The 19,374-nt window shown below is 47.1% G+C and overlaps 1 protein-coding gene across 1 annotated transcript in view; it reads right to left on the minus strand.

Annotated features, from left to right (window-relative positions):
• LOC126161231 (adhesion G protein-coupled receptor E3-like) overlaps positions 1-19,374 on the minus strand; it is a 140,727-nt gene that overhangs the window by 32,280 nt on the left and 89,073 nt on the right. Inside the window, exons 6-7 of the mRNA XM_049916973.1 lie at positions 16,385-16,525; positions 8,202-8,636 (exon numbers count right to left, since the gene is read on the minus strand). Of these exons, the coding sequence (XP_049772930.1) occupies positions 8,202-8,636; positions 16,385-16,525 (576 nt within the window). The remainder of the gene's footprint in view (positions 1-8,201; positions 8,637-16,384; positions 16,526-19,374) is intronic.

Genomic DNA, 19,374 nt, shown 5'->3' on the forward strand with positions numbered 1-19,374 from the left:
CTATGAAATGCAGAACTGAGCACTAGATGTTATGAGAGGCGTTCACGCCAGTGTAAAAGTAGGAGAGCAGTAACGGGAGGATGCGTCGGTCATGAGAGCTCAGTGACTTCTAATGTGGCCAAGTCATTGGATGTCGTCTGAGTAACACACCTATAAGGGAAATTTCAACCCTTCTAAAGCCGCCGAACCCAACTGTTGGTGATGTGATTCTGAAGCGGAAAGGCGAGGGAACAACCGCAGCTAAACCAAGTCAACGCACACCTCACGTACTGATGGACAGGGACGGTCGAGCATTATGGAGGGTAGCTGAAGAAAATATGAAATCAGCGGAAGGAATAGTTCGTGAGTTCCTAAGCGGTACCAGCAATCGAGCTAGCACAATGGCTGTACAGTCAACGAGCAGCTACTCATATGTCGCATTTTGCTTCGCCAATGATGAGAAACACTTGAGATGCTGTAAAGAGTGATGCTGCCACAGTGTATGATGTGAGCCAGGTGATGATAGGTAAGACTGTGTAACCTCCCCCTTACTAATCGACCTATCCTGCTTGCGATATAAAATATGACCGTGGATCGCGTGTATACCTAATGGAATTTTTCTAATTGAATAAGGCTAGCTTTCCCGAAGAAGTAATACCGATAAGTAGAGGGAAAGTGTACAACCGATCTTTCTGATAGAAAAGTCTACTAAAAATAAGAAAGTAATAAAACCGAACAGGGCTACAATTTGGAAAAATGAAAGTTATTTTGTGGATTCACTCACGAACAACACTGGACAGAAAAGGGGTACCACTGATCATGAATCCAAAAGTTACGTTAATGAACGAAAAGGAAATAATTACTGTCGCGAGCCCACTAGGGCAATTTACATCCAAAGTCCTGTACAAAGAAAAACATTTATTATTAAACACTGACGTGGCAACTGAAGGTGAGTATGTAATGTTAAAGAAAACTGAGAAGTCTCTTTTACGTTAAGTTTGCCATTAAATTTTGAAAAGGGCAATTGAGTAATTATTTGAAAATATCCACTTAAACTGTATATTAGTACTCAACTTCGTTGCGTGAACAATGACAGAGACCTCAACGTAACGTCATCAAAAAAATTTAGAGAAAGGCAAGCACTTTTTACTTTGCAGTTACTTCATTTTCAAATTGGATTTCATATTATTGTCTGAACAACTGAGCCTTTTTTACTGACTTTGACAGAATTAAATACTAGAATACGTACCAAACTAAACAGCCATGTGCTCCAAGCTATATCTAAAATAAATAAAACTTCCGCGCTCTTAATTTGTGCATTTTCTTTAGATTTGGATTTTTTCTAGTGATAGATTCTCAAACTTCGGTTAGCATATAAGGGAAAAAAAGGGAACAAAGACCCTGCTTGGTAACAATGTCTGGGGGCAATGAGGACACAATCACTCTGAATTTAACGGATTATTATTTAAATAAAGTTCATTAATTAAATGACATTCAGTTGTGTTGCTGCGTTAGCCGTTAATACTTTCTACCAATGAACAGTCTTACTTCAGTGCTGTGCGTACGACGAAACTCGGAGCCGACGACGAATCTGTGTTGCTGGAACTGCTGCTGTTGTTGAAGACAGTAGCATCTTGTGGGGCCACGGCTAATTACAGGTGTGGTGTCACCGCCAGACACCCACTTGCTAGGTGGTAGCTTTTAAATCGGCCGCGGTCCGCTAGTATACGACGGACCCGCGTGTCGCCACTGTCAGTGATGGCAGACCGAGCGCCGCCACACGGCAGGTCTAGAGAGACGTACTAGCACTCGCCCCAGTTGTACAGCCGACTTTGCAAGGAACGGTTCACTGACAACTACGCTCTCATTTGCCGAGACGATAGTTAGCATAGCCTTCAGCTACATTTGCTACGACCTAGCAAGGCGCCGTATTCAATTTATATTGAGATTCTATTAATATATCATCAAGAGCGATGTTCTACAAATGTGGAATAAAGTTAAGTATTCCAGAAGCTACGTACTTTTCTTTATAGCATTCATTACGTATCCTGTTTCAGACCTCACGCCAGCCTGCGTGAGTTTAAGCGCGTGCCTTTCGGCTTCCTCTCATTGTGTCTAGGCTGTCTTGTCTAGACACAACAACAGGAATGGGCAATCGTAATTAATACAGCCTCTTCCGCCCGTCCACTGTCCTTCCTCCTGCTACTAGTCATCTGGCAGGCGCGCGTACATGATGCCGCCGAAATGATACCATCTTCTGCGAGAGCGGCGAGAGTGTTAACCCCACACTTCCGCACACTACAAACGCTGGAACCCGTCTCCCGAATGGTTAAAACTGAGTAAATGGGAGGAAAGAGACAAAAAGATAAAACTGCACTCACTCTCCCCCAGTTGTCACACCGAAAATGCAGGATGCATGGCACCTGATACCGCGCTCTGCGCAACAACCCACTACCCAAAGATTTTACAACGCACAAGCACTGCTATTATCGTTGCTAGTCGATGCAAATAACAATTCCTTTGGCTTTTTCCCAGAACTTATAAGCTTCACAGTAAAACACAGATAAATACAATGAAACGTCAACAGACTTTTACCTAAATGTACACATACAGTGAAGCAATGTCCTTGCTTATTAAAAGAAAACATTTAAATTACAAATATTTACATACAATTCAAAAAAAATTTATATATCGGTATCAGGTGCCATGCATCCTGCATTTTCGGTGTGACAACTGGGGGAGAGTGAGTGCAGTTTTATCTTTTTGTCTCTTTGTCTCTTCGTCTCTTTTCTCCCATTTCCTCAGTTTTAACCACTTTTGTTTCTAATAATTTCGTATCGGCGTTGATAACCTCGTCGTTATGCACCCCTAACCCATAAACACATGCCACTGGACAGCGAATGACTGGAAATGTGGAATGATGAATCACGCTACACCCTATGGCAATCTGATGGAAGAGTTTGTGTTTGGTGAATGCCTGTAGAACGTTAGTAGCCTTAAAATGTGTGCCAACAGTGAAGTAAGGACGATACAGGGTTTCAGTATGTCGGTTTTTCTCGTGATTAGAATGTGGTCTCGTTATTGTGCTTAATAAAACGCTAAATGCTGAAGGATATGAACACATTTTGCAGAACTGTATACTGCGTACAATACAGGAACGTTTCGGGGACGATCTTTGCTCGTATTACCATGACAGTGCATCCTATCACAAGCAGCAGTGGGAGACAATAGTTAGTGTACAGTACAGCTCTGAGTCCATACACATACGGAATACAGCACCTTTGGGATTCATTAGAACGTCGACTTCGCGTCCGAACAGAGCTTCCAACATTGTCTGCTTTCGGATTTTGAGAAAGAATAGGCTGCTGGTCACCCACAAACATTCAAACACATCACTGGAAGTGTCCACAGCAGACTTCAAGTCGTCATAAAGGCGGAGTGTGGACACACTCTATATTAGTGTCCACTAATAGGTGCACAGATACTTTTGGTGACTGCTCGATACCAATGGTAATATTACCGATGACAGTGTCACTACAGCAGAGCGACTAAACACAGTTTACCGAAATTTCTTCAGAACTGAGGACGAAGTAAATAATGCAGAATTCGAACCAAGAACTACTGCCAACATGAGTAAATTAGAAGTAGATATCCTCGGTATAGCAAAGCTGCTTAAATCAGTCAATAAAGGCACGTTTCTGCTCCAAATTGAATACCAACTCGGTTTTTTCCAGAGTATGCTGGTACAATAAAAATGGTTCAAATGGCTCTGAGCACTATGTGACTTAACTTCTGAGGTCATCAGTCGCCTATAACTTAGAACTTCTTAAACCTAATTAACTTAAGGACATCACACACATCCATGCCCGAGGCAGGATTCGAACCTGCGACCGTAGCGGTCGCTCGGTTCCAGACTGTAGCGCCTAGAACCGCACGGCCACAACGGCCGGCGCTGGTACAATAGCTAAGCGGATTACAAACCATATCATTGTTGTCCACTTTCAATAAAATTAAGAACTTATACTCTAGTCTAACATTGTGAATTACGTCAGAGAAAACTAGTTACACATAGTCAGCACAGATTCAGAAAATACGAGGGTGAGTCAAATGAAAACCTTAAATTTCTAATAACAAATCGAAATTTCACGCCGTTATCCTGTAAGTTGGTAAGCGTACTACAAACAGCGTGCAGAATGGCCTGTAGGTGGCAGCATAGTGCAGATGCACACATACCGTCGCAGTATCAGTGTAAAGATGGTCGCCCCACTTGCGGCTTGCACCAGGGAAGAACAGCGTTCTGTTATTCGGTTTTTGCGTAGTGAAGGTGTGAAACCTATTGCAATTCGTCAACGAATGGAGGTTCAGTACGGTGATGCATGTTTGTCACAGCAGCAAGTCTACGAATGGAGTAGGAACTTCGCAAATGGTGTGTCTTCATTGGAAGATGCTCCTCGTCCAGTTTAGGCACAACGAGATGTGACTCCACAGAACATTGCACCAGTTGAAGCCATAGTGAAGGAAAACCGCCGAGTGACACTGAATGACATTGCAGCATTTTTACAGATTAGTCATGGGTCAGCACACCACATTGTTCATGATGTGCTCAAGTTTCACAAAGTGTCTGCAAGATAGGTACCACGGCAGCTGACTCCTGAAATGAAAGAACGACGTGTTGATGCTTGTGAAGAACTTTTTCAGCTCTTTGAATGAGAAGGTGATGGCTTCCTTGCAAGAATCGTTTACTGGGGATGAAACCTGGGTTCACTTCCACCAACCGGAAACGAAGAAAGCGAGCAAGGAATGGCGGCATTCCTCATCACAAAAACCAAAGAAGTTTCGGAAAGAACCATCAGCAGGGAAGGTTATGTTGACTCTCTCTTGGGACGAAAAAGGCGTCATTTTCGAGCATTACATGCCAGAGGGACCACTGTCACCAGTGCATCATACACAGATCTCCAAGCGACGTGGAGTGCTGTCAGGAGGCGTCCTTTTGCAACATGACAATGCAAGGCCCCACACTGCCCGTACAACAGTTGCAACAATAACAGACCTGCATTTTGAGTGTGTTCCTCATCCACCATACGCAACCAGACCTTGCCCCAAGTGATTTCCATATGTTTGGACCACTCAAAGACGCAAAGGGAGGAAAGAAGTTCCGTTCTGATGAAGAGGTACACCACAAGGTACACGAGTTATTGAACGGACTACCAAAAGAATTTTTTTCTAAAGGAACTTATGCACTTTGTAAGCGCTGGAGGATTTGCATTGAGCGTGGAGGAGATTATGTTGAAAAGTGATACAGCTTTGTACCACTTCTGCACAATCAATAATATTTTTAAAAAATATTTAATGTTTTCATTTGACTCACCCTCGTATAATTGTCGTGAAACTTAACTACCTCTTTATTCTCGCAAAGTAATGAGTGCTATTTACAGGGTATCTCAGACTGATTCCATATTTCTACATTTCCACACCATTCATCACAAGCGACTTCTAATCAAATTGCGGGCATATGGAGTATCATCTCAGTTGTGCGACTTGATTCGTGAGTTCCTCTCAGAAAGATAACCATAGTAATTTATGGAAAGTTATGTACTAAAACAGAAGTAATATCTTGCATTCCAAAAGGAAATGTTATAGGGACTCTGATGCTCCTGATTTAAAGAAACGTCATAGGAGACACTCTGAGCAGCCGTCGTAGACCATTTGCAGATGTTGCAGTCATTTAGCGTTTTGTAAAGTCATCATATGATCAAATTCAATTGCTAAATGATTCAGAGGTGGATTTAGGTGGTGAAAAGAGTAACAGCTATCTCTAAATTATGAAGAGTGTGATGTTATGCATATGAGTATTAAAATGAATCGGCTAAATTTCGGTCACACAGTGAATCACACAAATCTAGGGGCTGTCAGTTCAACTAAATATGCAGGATTACAATTACGAAAAAACCAAAAGTGGATAGATAATGTTGTGGGGAAAGTAAATCAAAGACTGCGATTTATTGGCAGATTGGCAGAACATTTAGAAAATGCAACTGATCTACTAAAGAGACTGCTTACACTACACTTGTCCGCCATCTTCTGGAGTGCTGCTGTGCAATGTGGGATTCGCATCAGATGGGAATGACGGAGGACATCGAAAAAGTTCAAAGAAGTGCAGCTCGTTTTGTATTATCGCGAAAAATGGAACTGAGTATCATTTACATGTCACGCGAATTGGAGTGACAACATTTATAGCAAAGGCGGTTTTCGTTGTGGTAGAATCTTCTCATGAAGTTTCAATCAGCAATTTTCTGTTCCCAATAAGAAAATATTTTGTTTGTGTCCACCTACATAGAGAGAAATGATCATCATAATAAAAGTAGAAAAATCGAAGCTCACACAGAAACATTTAAGCGTTCATTTTTCTTTTTCTCGTGCGCTGTTCAAGAGTGGGATGGTGGAGAAAGAATGTGAAAGTGGTTCGACAAATCCTCTGTCAGGCACTTATGTAGGACTACAGTCTAGTCACGTAGATGCAGATAGTGAGTCCAGCGCTTAGAGATGAACGGGGTCCAAAAGACCTGCCCGGGTAGCCGAGAGCACTAACGCGGTGCTTCCTGGACTCGGGTAGGAGCGCCAGCCACGGATCGAATCTGCCCGGCGGATTAACGACGAGGGCCCATGTGCCGACCAGCCTGGATGTGGTTTTTAGGTGGTTTTCGACATCCCGCTAGGTGAATACCGGGCTGGTCCCCATGTTCCGCCTCGGTTACACGCGTTGCAGACATTTGCAACACATCCACACTGTTTCACGATTTACTCTAGACGCAGACAGTTGGGGTACACTGATTCCATGCCGGGGGGTACGGGGTGGCGGCAGGAAGGGCATCCCGCCATCCCTAAAACTAACATTGCCAAATCCGTTGTAACCACGCCGACCCTGTGATAGCTGCGGGACTATGGCGTAAGCCAGCGCTTCACAACATACGTGCTCGCGGAGCAAGCTGTGAGCATCAAGGCGTGAGCACGGAGCAGCGCGAGCACGCTACCCCCACTACCGGACCAGAGCGGGGAGTGGGGAAAGTCACGTGGGGCACACAACAGCTGCCGCCAGTCAATGTAAATCCGCGGCCACCTGCAGGGATATCACTCACGAATTATTACTGTGACAAATGAAACAAATAATAATTTTATTAGCTTAGTGTATGCCTCTACATTCGCATTAATTTGTGAACTGTTACACAATAAAAGATGTCACTGAAGTGTGGGATTCTCGGTTATCTTGTATTTTTTGCCCTTTACAATTGCGTCTATGTTCGGAGTAATTGTTCTTGTGCAGTTTAGGCGCAGCGTGCAGTTTAAATTTCGATCAGACAATGCGTTTCTCAGGCACATCTTGTTACATTTCATTGCAGAGAAAAGTTGTTCACAAACATACGTCGAAGCGAACATTGATATTATTGTAGCCGCCAGTTTGTGCAAACGAGAAAATCTATCCTGAGGGAAGTGTCTGTAGAATTCCAAAATGTTTTTCTTGTTCTGAAATTTGTATTCTCTGTCACACTGCAGGTCAATAATTTCTTGCTGCAGCTCAGGACGAATATCTTAAATATTCGCGGAATATGGAAAGAACAGATCAAAATCACTGTCTAGTGCTGTCAGATCTTGAAAGCGCTGATCAACTAAACTATGTGAATAACGTTCACAGTCTTTGTGAACATCTTGCATGGATGATAATTTAGGAAAATGAGCTAGGTTTCCTGTTTCCAGCTGACTCACCCAAAGTGTCAGTTTCACTTTAAAAGCTCGTATTCGATCTATGAAATGAGTAATTAGCAGATCTTTACCTTGTAGTAAAATGTTCAAAGCATTCAGATGGCTAGTTAAATCTGCTAAGAACGCGAGATCACATTCAAACGTGGGCGCGCATTTCCCCTCCCTCCCCTCCCTACCTACTCCGCGACCTTGCACCTGCTCGCGAGCACGTGCCTGAGCAGACGCGAGTACTCGCGCTCAAAACCGGCCAGTTGGTAAGTCCTGGCGTAAGCGAATGAAAGAAAGACGAATGGGGTACAAAAGGTAAGGATGTAGAGTGGAGTGTGTCTTTGTGTGTGTGGGTGTGTGTCAGAGAGAGAGAGAGAGAAAGAGAAAAAAGAGACAGAGGCAGAGGGAGAGAAAGTGAGAGAGAGAGAGAGAGAGAGAGGAGAGGGAGAGAGAGAGAGCAGATGGCGCGGTTGTACCTGGGCGCCGGCGATGGTCGCAAAGCGGAGGACCTGCAGCGCCGCGGCGGCGGTGGCCCAGCAGGCGGCGGCCAGCAGGCTATAGTGCAGCGCGACGCCCACGACGACGCAGAGCGCCCCCGGCTCGGACTGCGCGTACGGCTCTGCGCCGGGGGCGGCGCCGGAGCCGAGGCCGGAGGCGGCAGCGGCGAAGCAGGCGTCGCGCAGCGCCGTGGCCAGCACGAGCTGCAGCAGCGCGCGCGAGCCGGCGCGCCGCCGCCACTCGCCCGCCACCAGCGCAGTGGCCGCGAAGCCGAGGGCGCCCACAAGCGACAGCGACACGCCGGCCACCGACAGCGCCGTCAGCGTGCCCTCGTGCCCCAGCCACGCCACGTCCGCGTCCGTCACCAGCTGAGCGAAGTGCGTCAGGTGCCGGCAGCGGCACACGTCGCTCACCTGTAAACGGCCACCGCAGCTGTCTGAACCACGTATCGTGCGACATACTGCAGGGCAGTTTGCGTTGCAACTGTCTAGTCATACGTACTGGAGAGATGTTAACAGTGCTACTGCTCAGTCGTACATACAGGAGAGAAACTTGCAGAGCCACAGCCAGACATACGTACTAGAGAGAAGCTCACAGTGCTAATGCCCAATAATTACACGTGCCAGCACCAGCAAATGTGTCACACTTGCACGTGGTTGGTAGGTTTGGAGTATAAAGTGACCAAACTACAGGGTCATCAGTCCCTTTTTCCTCGTGTAAACAAGGCTCAATTTAAAACAATTCCCAAAAAGGGTCACAGAATAGAGCCGAAAACTAACGGGGAACCACACAGAAAGAAATAACGAAAGAAGATAATCAAAAGGGGAAAACGTACATTAAAAGGAAAAGTAGAGGAACGTATTAAAGTAATATAGCAGATGGCCGAGACTGGCTGATCACAAGAATAAACAAGGATGAGAAAGTCACTCTGCAAGACACTAAAATCTCCATCTTAAAAGAGAAGGCGAGATGAACAGACATAGAAATCCCAAAGAAACCAGGTGTGGACAGGTGTGAAATTATCGAACTATCAATTTAATAGGTCATGGCTGCAAAATACTAACATGAATTCTTTACAGATCAATCGAAAAATTAGTAGAAGCCGAACTCGGGGAAGATCAGTTTGGATTCCATAGAAATGTTGGAACACGTGAGGCAATACTGACCCTACAACTTATCTTAGAAGACAGATTAAGGAAAGGCAAACCTATGTTTCTAGCATACGTAGACTTAGAGAAACCGTTTGACAACGTTGACTGGAATACTCTCATTAAAATTCTGAAGGTGACAGGGGTAAAATACAGGGAGCGAAAGGATATTTACAATTTACACAGACACGAGATGGCAGTTATACCAGTAGAGTGGCATGAAAGGAAAGCAGTGGTTGAGAAGGGAGTGAGACAGGGTTGTAGCCTATCCCCAATGTTATTCAATCTGTATATTGAGCAAGCAGTAGAAGAAACAAAAGAAAAATTTGGAGTAGGAATTAAAATCCATGGAGAAGAAATAAAAACTTTGAGGTTTGCCGATGATATTGTAGTTCTGTCAAAGACAGCAAAGAACCTGGAAGAGCAGTTGCACGGAATGGACAGTGTCTTGAAAGGAGGATACAAGATGAACATCAACAAAAGTGAAACGTGTTGTGAATTGGCAGGAGCCAATTCACGGAGTTTGGAGGAAGCCGAAAGGCACGCGATTAAGCTCACGCAGGCTGGCGTGAGGTCTGGAACAGGTCAGAGAAATAAGACTAGCAAAACAAGAGTAACTGGTAGAATACTTAACTTTAATCCACAATGGGTGAACATCTCTCGTTACTGTACAGGCTTCACAATAATAATTATCAAATGCTATGGCGCCTTGCTAGGTCGTAGCAAATGACGTAGCTGAAGGCTATGCTAACTATCGTCTCGGCAAATGAGAGCGTATTTGTCAATGTAGCATCGCTAGCAAAGTCGGCTGTCCAACTGGGGCGAGAGCTAGGATCTGTCTAGACCTGCCGTGTGGTGGCGCTCGGTCTGCAATCACTGACAATGGAGATACGCGGGTCCGTCGTATACTAGCGGACCGCGGCCGATTTAAAAGCTACCACCTAGAAAGTGTGGTGTCTGGCGGTGACACCACAAAACGACGATCAAGGGATCACCAATTTACTATTCTAGGGTATCATGGAGGGTAAAAATAGTAGAGGTAGACCAAGAGATGAATACACTAAGCATATTCAGAAAGATGTAGGTTGCAGTAGTTACTCAGATGTGAAGAAGCTTGCACAGGGTAGAGGAACATGGAGAGCTGCATCAAACCAGTCTCTGGACTGAAGATCGCAACAACAACAACGAATAAAATGTAAAACAACACCAGCCATTGAGGCATTGTCGCCCAGCACCGGAGGCAGGGTGCTGTGAAGGTTAAAATTCCGTGTCATAGCTTCTCGAATTGGGCAGTTCAACAAGATGTGGACTACAGTCATATTGGAGTCACAGTGACACCTAGGTGGGTCCTCGTGATGGAGAACGTGACCATGTGTTAGCTAAGTATGGTTGATAGAGAGTCAGCAGAGGACAACAGAGTCCCAGGGAGCGGCTTACATGGACGACTGCCACACATTCTTTGTCTTCTTGATAACACGTAGTTTATATGGTGTACTGAGAGTGCACCATTCAGTATCCCAAATCACGAAAACTTGGCAGTGGAAGACCGATCGAAGATGAGTCTCTGGCAGGCCAGTTTCCACATTTGGTTTACTGGTAGCCTGTTTGACCAGGTGGTCAAGAGATTCATTGCCCAGGTGACATGTCCTGAGTCAAAATGAAGGTCACTGAACGTCCACTGTTGCTGAAGGCATAAGGAGAGTCCTGGATAGTCGGTACCAAAGAATGGCGAGGGAAGCACTGGTCCAGAGCTTGTAGGCTGCTTAAGGAGTCACTACAGATGACGAAGAACTCCCCGACACAGGACCTGATACGCTCAAGAGCGCGATTGATGGCTACCAACGCTGCACTAATAACACTGCAGCCAGGCAACAAGGAGCCCTGTTCAGTATGTCCAACGTGAGTGTAAGCGAAATAACAAGATCGTCGACCATTGATCCATCAGTGTAGACTATTTCTGAGGTCTGGAACTCTCCAAGAATAGAGAAAAATTGCCAGCAGAGGGCCTCAGGTGCAACAGTCTTTTGGGTCTTGCGATGGGTCCAGACGACGTTGTGGCCTAGACATGGACCATGAAGGTGTTTGTAAGTGGACCTGCAGGAAAGGTGGGAGAGGAAATTGTCGAGTTCAATAATACGCGACTGGACAATGAATGCAAGGGAATGCCCTGTCCTGGGCCACCATTGCGTGAGATGGATCACTGTGTTAGGAAAAAGGAGACGGTAATTCGGATGGTGAGGTGAACTGTGAATGTAGGCAGTAAAATTTGCAAGCATTGGTTTCCGCTTGAGCCGCATAGGAGGAATGCCAGCTTCCTCTAGGAGGCTGTTCACTGGGCTCATTCAGAGAGCTACTGTCAAAAGCCAATCTCAACAGCGGTGGATAGGGTCTAGCAGCCACAATGCAGAGGGTGCATGACAACTCTGTATACGAGGAACCTTGTCATAAACTGGGGAGCTGCTTGCGTCATAATACCTCAGCAGCTACACACAGTGTGTCATGTTCTGGCACCGACACCTGTGACATACCCGCAGTAGGACACAATGCATTAGCCAAAATACGATGGTACATATTAGAAAACATCTTGCAATTGGTCATAACTGCTCTGCAGCTGTGCGAAGTGCATAATTTTCTGGCAGCAGCATACACCACACAAGTGTAAGTGGAAATCGCAACTCTAAAGGCAAGACACCAACAAACATACTGGAGAGAGGCATGCAGTGCTGCTGCTCAACAACCACAAGTGCCACCACCAGCACATGTGGCCACAATTCTGTGTGACCACGATGGCTCTGTAGACATGGAACTGTATACTGCACCACAGAAAACAGTTCTGTCTGAAAGTAAAATTTTTAAAGTTTATTCACTGGCAAGTGCAGCGCAGAGCCAAGACAGGCCTGTGTGCAATGTCACAATCAGAAAGTGAGCTGTATAGCAAATAGTGAGATACACAACTGGGGCACAAATACACCACACTCGACCACAGGGATCAGAGTGTGACTGAAGAAGAATGACCACACCGTAACGTCATTCCAACAGCAGTGCAAGGTACTGTACCAACACACAAGTCATATGCAAGAGTGACTTTCAGCCGTTGACATGGGAGAAAGCAGTGCGACAGTTTTGTGAGTTACAGCGAATCCATGTCAAGGCTGTTCCTTCAGGTGCTGCCTAATATTCATCTTGCGACTTCAACTGTGACACCTCAGCCAGCCTGATACAATGCACTTCCATGTAATACCACTGCTGCCTACTTCACTGCCACTGAGTGTCCTCGACCAGCAAACCTCTGGGGCTAAATCAAGGGTCACCTTTATCTGACAGCCACACGCGCTGCCTGAGAGATGTGTACTAGTGCTGTACTTCTGCGTGTACATGAGCCATGCCCAGAGTCTTCGCTGTCTCTTGTTGGGAGGCAGGGCGTTCTTCTGCATGGCTACTGTCATCCTGTGTGGGGCTGGTGGCCCCTGACCTGAGTGTGAACTCTGATGTCTTCAAGAGCGCCTCAGTAAAACAGTGTGCTCCGCCGCCAGCGTTCCAGCTTGGTGGACAGCGCCTGCAGACCTCTGGGTCGGCAACTTGCAAGATGCAACCCTTGTTGAAAGTGTAGTTTCCAACCTCTGACATTAAATGGTGACACCAGTGAGCTGGACAAGTCAGCAACTCTTGACCACTTTCGCCACTCTGGCGCCTTTGTTCAGTGACATGGAGAAGCTATTTCCATTCTAAGAAACCTGAAAAGAAATGTATTCACAGCCAATACTGTATCACTACCCTTGGGTGTTCCACTGGATAACACTCCTGCATGCTGAGTTTGGCATCCTGTGCCCAGAGAGAGCACAGTTCCTTGGTCTCCACACTTATTACGTATTGGGTATCTACTTGCATTATAATTCCACATCAGCACCACACCAACACAACTGACACACCTGCAGTCAGACAGAATGCATTAGCCAAGCCTCACTCGTACATACTAGAGAGCATCTTGCATTACAGTAGTTCACTACTGCTCAGTAGTTGTGTGAAGCGCGAAATGTACCATCACCGTCATATGTCACACACCTGCTAGTGGACACTACGACTCACTTGCTGTGACGTCTTGATACATACTACAATGAATGTTGTGCAGGAGTACCTTGCATTACAAGCTGGCTAGTGAGCTGTTCACTACCACTGATCAGCTCAACAACCTGTCTCAGGTCCCAGCACTAGAATATTTCACTCACCTGTAGTACACACTGCAACTCTAGACACTAAATCCTTACACATACTGGGGAGAATGTTTGTCAACAGCCTGTGTCACAACTGGTGAGTAATGCTCAGCAAGAGTGTGACGTGCATCTGGGGCCAGCGCTGGCCAACATCAAGCATCTGCAAGTGGTCATTCAAACTGATTAGACAAGGTGTCATGATACATATTGCCTAATATTCAGTGGCTATATACATAAACGAAAGAAAATGGTGAGCCTCTAAGACTTCATTGAAAGCAAGTAGCAACTGCTCCAGAATCTCATTCAGGCAGCACATCAGTAAATTTAGCTTTGTCTCTTTTTCCAGAAGTACAGCGCAAGAACTAAATTTATGTATGTGCACAGAGGGTGAGTTTGAGAAGGTGAGACCAATGGAGGCGCGTACGCAGAGACAGTGTTACCTCCCTTTACTGCATGCAGGGTCACGACATTAAGTCTACATGTTTTCTGTAGTAGCTTCATATCCCGAATGGATCCTTCACTTCTCAGCGGAGTGTGTTAAGCTTTCAAACTTCTTGGCAGAGTAAAACTAGAGTGCCTGACAGGAACTCCAAGTTGGAATCCTGTCTTCCCGGAAATTCCTGGATAACTCAATTAGTAAGGTCACTGCCCACGAAAGGCAAGGTCCCAGGCGGCCACACAATCAGCCAGAAACTTTAAAGATAGTGATAAATATCTATTGGAGACTTCTCATCCCAAATCACCAAGCAGTTTGTCAGTTCAGGAATATCAAAGGTTTTTATTTCAGTAATTTCTTATTCGTGACTAGTTTTAAATCAAAGATCATGGGGTTGACATAGCTTTATAAATACACTCCTGGAAATTGAAATAAGAACACCGTGAATTCATTGTCCCAGGAAGGGGAAACTTTATTGACACATTCCTGGGGTCAGATACATCACATGATCACACTGACAGAACCACAGGCACATAGACACAGGCAACAGAGCATGCACAATGTCGGCACTAGTACAGTGTATATCCACCTTTCGCAGCAATGCAGGCTGCTATTCTGCCATGGAGACGATCGTAGAGATGCTGGATGTAGTCCTGTGGAACGGCTTGCCATGCCATTTCCACCTGGCGCCTCAGTTGGACCAGCGCTCGTGCTGGACGTGCAGACCGCGTGAGACGACGCTTCATCCAGTCCCAAACATGCTCATTGGGGGACAGATCCGGAGATCTTGCTGGCCAGGGTAGTTGACTTACACCTTCTAGAGCACGTTGGGTGGCACGGGATACATGCGGACGTGCATTGTCCTGTTGGAACAGCAAGTTCCCTTGCCGGTCTAGGAATGGTAGAACGATGGGTTCGATGACGGTTTGGATGTACCGTGCACTATTCAGTGCCCCCTCGACGATCACCAGTGGTGTACGGCCAGTGTATGAGATCGCTCCCCACACCATGATGCCGGGTGTCGGCCCTGTGTGCCTCGGTCGTATGCAGTCCTGATTGTGGCGCTCACCTGCACGGCGCCAAACACGCATACGACCATCATTGGCACCAAGGCAGAAGCGACTCTCATCGCTGAAGACGACACGTCTCCATTCGTCCCTCCATTCACACTTGTCGCGACACCACTGGAGGCAGGCTGCACGATGTTGGGGCGTGAGCGGAAGACGGCCTAACGGTGTGCGGGACCGTAGCCCAGCTTCATGGAGACGGTTGCGAATGGTCCTCGCCGATACCCCAGGAGCAACAGTGTCCCTAATTTGCTGGGAAGTGGCGGTGCGGTCCCCTACGGCACTGCGTAGGATCCTACGGTCTTGGCGTGCATCCGTGCGTCGCTGCGGTCCGGTCCCAGGTCGACGGGCACGTGCACCTTCCGCCGACCACTGGCGACAACATCGATGTACTGTGGAGACCTCACGCCCCACGTGTTGAGCAATTCGGCGGTACGTTCACCCGGCCTCCCGCATGCCCACTATACGCCCTCGCTCAAAGTCCGTCAACTGCACATACGGTTCACGTCCACGCTGTCGCGGCATGCTACCAGTGTTAAAGACTGCGATGGAGCTCCGTATGCCACGGCAAACTGGCTGACACTGACGGCGGCGGTGCACAAATGCTGCGCAGCTAGCGCCATTCGACGGCCAACACCGCGGTTCCTGGTGTGTCCGCTGTGCCGTGCGTGTGATCATTGCCTGTACAGCCCTCTTGCAGTGTCCGGAGCAAGTATGGTGGGTCTGACACACCGGTGTCAATGTGTTCTTTTTTCCATTTCCAGGAGTGTATAATATGGAATGGGAGTCCATTAGCATCAGTTATGCAACTGCCATTCAAGAGCCCACTATTTGAGCCTCGTGGCTCTATGAACAATTGAGTTTGTCAATATCAGATGTACAAACAAGTTATGACTGCCACTGTATTGGTACAAATCAATAGAAAATTGGAAAGTACTCACACAGCAGCTCAGTCATTTGGGAACTATCGAGCTATGAATGTCACAAGTTTCATTATTCATTTTGTAGAATAAAGACAACACATATGGTATGGACGTACGAAAAAGATGTCAGAGGAGAGAAAGGAAGAAAACAGGGAGACCATGGGCTAGATGGATATGAGATAAAGGAAAAAAAACAGGGAGACCATGGGCTAGATGGATATAAGGAGTTCATACATTAATTAGAAGAAGAAATATTGAAGAAAAACTGTGGCCAGATTGGTACAAATGGAGAATGAAAACTAAATTTTACGAGTGATGTTATATAAACTGTGACGTAGGTCAGCGAGGCCCAGATATGAGACGGCGGTGCTGTTACCTTCCCCCTGGAGATGAGCCTGCAGTTGTCGAAGTCCCAGGTGGAGGTGTTGAGGTTCCAGTAGCCGCAGCGCCGCCTGCGGATGGCCACGTTGCTATTCCTCAGCACGATGTCCACCTCTCCAGAGCCGTTCAGCACCGCCTGTGAGACACAGGGAGCGTCCAGGTAAGCATGGCACGTCTCTTACAAAATCCGACGAGTAGCAAAATAGGTGACATAACATATCGAAGCTGAAGTGTGGGAGGTTATTTCAAATACACTCCTGGAAATGGAAAAAAGAACACATTGACACCGGTGTGTCAGACCCACCATACTTGCTCCGGACACTGCGAGAGGGCTGTACAAGCAATGATCACACGCACGGCACAGCGGACACACCAGGAACCGCGGTGTTGGCCGTCGAATGGCGCTAGCTGCGCAGCATTTGTGCACCGCCGCCGTCAGTGTCAGCCAGTTTGCCGTGGCATATGGAGCTCCATCGCAGTCTTTAACACTGGTAGCATGCCGCGACAGCGTGGACGTGAACCGTATGTGCAGTTGACGGACTTTGAGCGAGGGCGTATAGTGGGCATGCGGGAGGCCGGCTGGACGTACCGCCGAATTGCTCAACACGTGGGGCGTGAGGTCTCCACAGTACATCGATGTTGTCGCCAGTGGTCGGCGGAAGGTGCACGTGCCCGTCGACCTGGGACCGGACCGCAGCGACGCACGGATGCACGCCAAGACCGTAGGATCCTACGCAGTGTCGTAGTGGACCGCACCGCCACTTCCTAGCAAATTAGGGACACTGTTGCTCCTGGGGTATCGGCGAGGACCATTCGCAACCGTCTCCATGAAGCTGGGCTACGGTCCCGCACACCGTTAGGCCGTCTTCCGCTCACGCCCCAACATCGTGCAGCCCGCCTCCAGTGGTGTCGCGACAGGCGTGAATGGAGGGACGAATGGAGACGTGTCGTCTTCAGAGATGAGAGTCGCTTCTGCCTTGGTGCCAATGATGGTCGTATGCGTGTTTGGCGCCGTGCAGGTGAGCGCCACAATCAGGACTGCATACGACCGAGGCACACAGGGCCAACACCCGGCATCATGGTGTGGGGAGCGATCTCCTACACTGGCCGTACACCACTGGTGATCGTCGAGGGGACACTGAATAGTGCACGGTACATCCAAACCGTCATCGAACCCATCGTTCTACCATTCCTAGACCGGCAAGGGAACTTGCTGTTCCAACAGGACAATGCATGTCCGCATGTATCCCGTGCCACCCAACGTGCTCTAGAAGGTGTAAGTCAACTACCCTGGCCAGCAAGATCTCCGGATCTGTCCCCCATTGAGCATGTTTGGGACTGGATGAAGCGTCGTCTCACGCGGTCTGCACGTCCAGCACGAACGCTGGTCCAACTGAGGCGCCAGGTGGAAATGGCATGGCAAGCCGTTCCACAGGATTACATCCAGCATCTCTACGATCGTCTCCATGGGAGAATAGCAGCCTGCATTGCTGCGAAAGGTGGATATACACTGTACTAGTGCCGACATTGTGCATGCTCTGTTGCCTGTGTCTATGTGCCTGTGGTTCTGTCAGTGTGATCATGTGATGTATCTGACCCCAGGAATGTGTCAATAAAGTTTCCCCTTCCTGGGACAATGAATTCACGGTGTTCTTATTTCAATTTCCAGGAGTGTAGATACCCAGATATCCTGTGTGACTTAAAGCACCTTGACAACAGACTGTCTACATGACGGTAGGGACTACTTTATCTTACAATGCCGACTAAAAATGTCAAATTGCTTCGAAATGGGTCACAGAAATGATACAGGATTTGGGCTGGAAATCATTAAAAGAAAGGCGTTATTCGTTGCGACGGAATCTTCTCACTAAATTCCAATCACCAAATTTCTCTTCAGAATGCGAAAAAATTTCTCCTCCGAATGCGAAAAAAATTTGTAGACACTGGCCTACATAGGGAGGAAAGATGACCACGATAAAATAAGGGAAATCAGAGCTCGTACGGAAAGATATAGGTGTTCATTCCTTCCGCGCGCTATACGAGATTGGAATAACAGAGAATTGTGAAGGTGGTTCGATGAACCCTCTGTCAGGCTCTTAAATGTGATTTGCAGAGTATCCATGTAGATGTAGATGTAGAAATGTATTGCGGGATTATCATTTCAGCGAAACTGCACGAAGTAGGCAGCATGCAGCTGATTTCTCATTCAGAAATTACGTTTGAATGTTGGTTGTTCGTGAGAAGATCGTGTTATGCCTCGTGTAAGAAGAAGAACAAGTGCGTTTCAGAATTACACAGTGGCGGGTTCGTAGGGTATCGAGACATCAATTTATCGTTCTGCGGTGTTGCTACTGGCAGTGGTCGAAACCCCACCACGGTCATGTGACTGTCGAGTCGATGGGTTCAGTAGGTTGACACTCAACGCCATGCTAGATTTCAACGGTCTCACGTGACTAGCACCAGAGCTGGGACAGATGTATTGTTTGCTAGGCCGTGTACAGTCATGCACCAGGAAATGGGCTTATTAGCAGCAAGACGAGTGTCCACACGGACGACGTCTTGAGCAGGTCTGAATGTCAGCACGGTTACGATTGTTGCACTTCCACTTCACGCGCAGTAGAGAGAGGCGTGCCGACGGTGGTATGTTCAGTCGCAAGTCCCGCTTCCGCACACAGCACCATCAGGTGCGTAACCGCTTATGAAGACTAGACTATACCTGTCATCGTCACACAGGCCATTTGGTACACAACACGATCACCTCTGGTTTGCAAAGACTTTAATAATAAGATAAGGCAAGATCACGGGTTGCCTGTGTTGCCCAAACCGACCTTCTCACAGAGGGCGTGCGACTGTTCCCCTGACCAATAAGTTCTGCAGATCTCTCATCAATTGAAATTATCTAGGCGTGGTTTGCCGAGACACTGACGCCCTAACGCCACCACTCGCCAGTCACTACGAATGATGAACTCTGGCGCACAGTTGAAG

Source organism: Schistocerca cancellata, chromosome 2, assembly GCF_023864275.1.
Source record: "Schistocerca cancellata isolate TAMUIC-IGC-003103 chromosome 2, iqSchCanc2.1, whole genome shotgun sequence".
NCBI classification, from domain to species: Eukaryota; Metazoa; Arthropoda; class Insecta; order Orthoptera; family Acrididae; genus Schistocerca; species Schistocerca cancellata.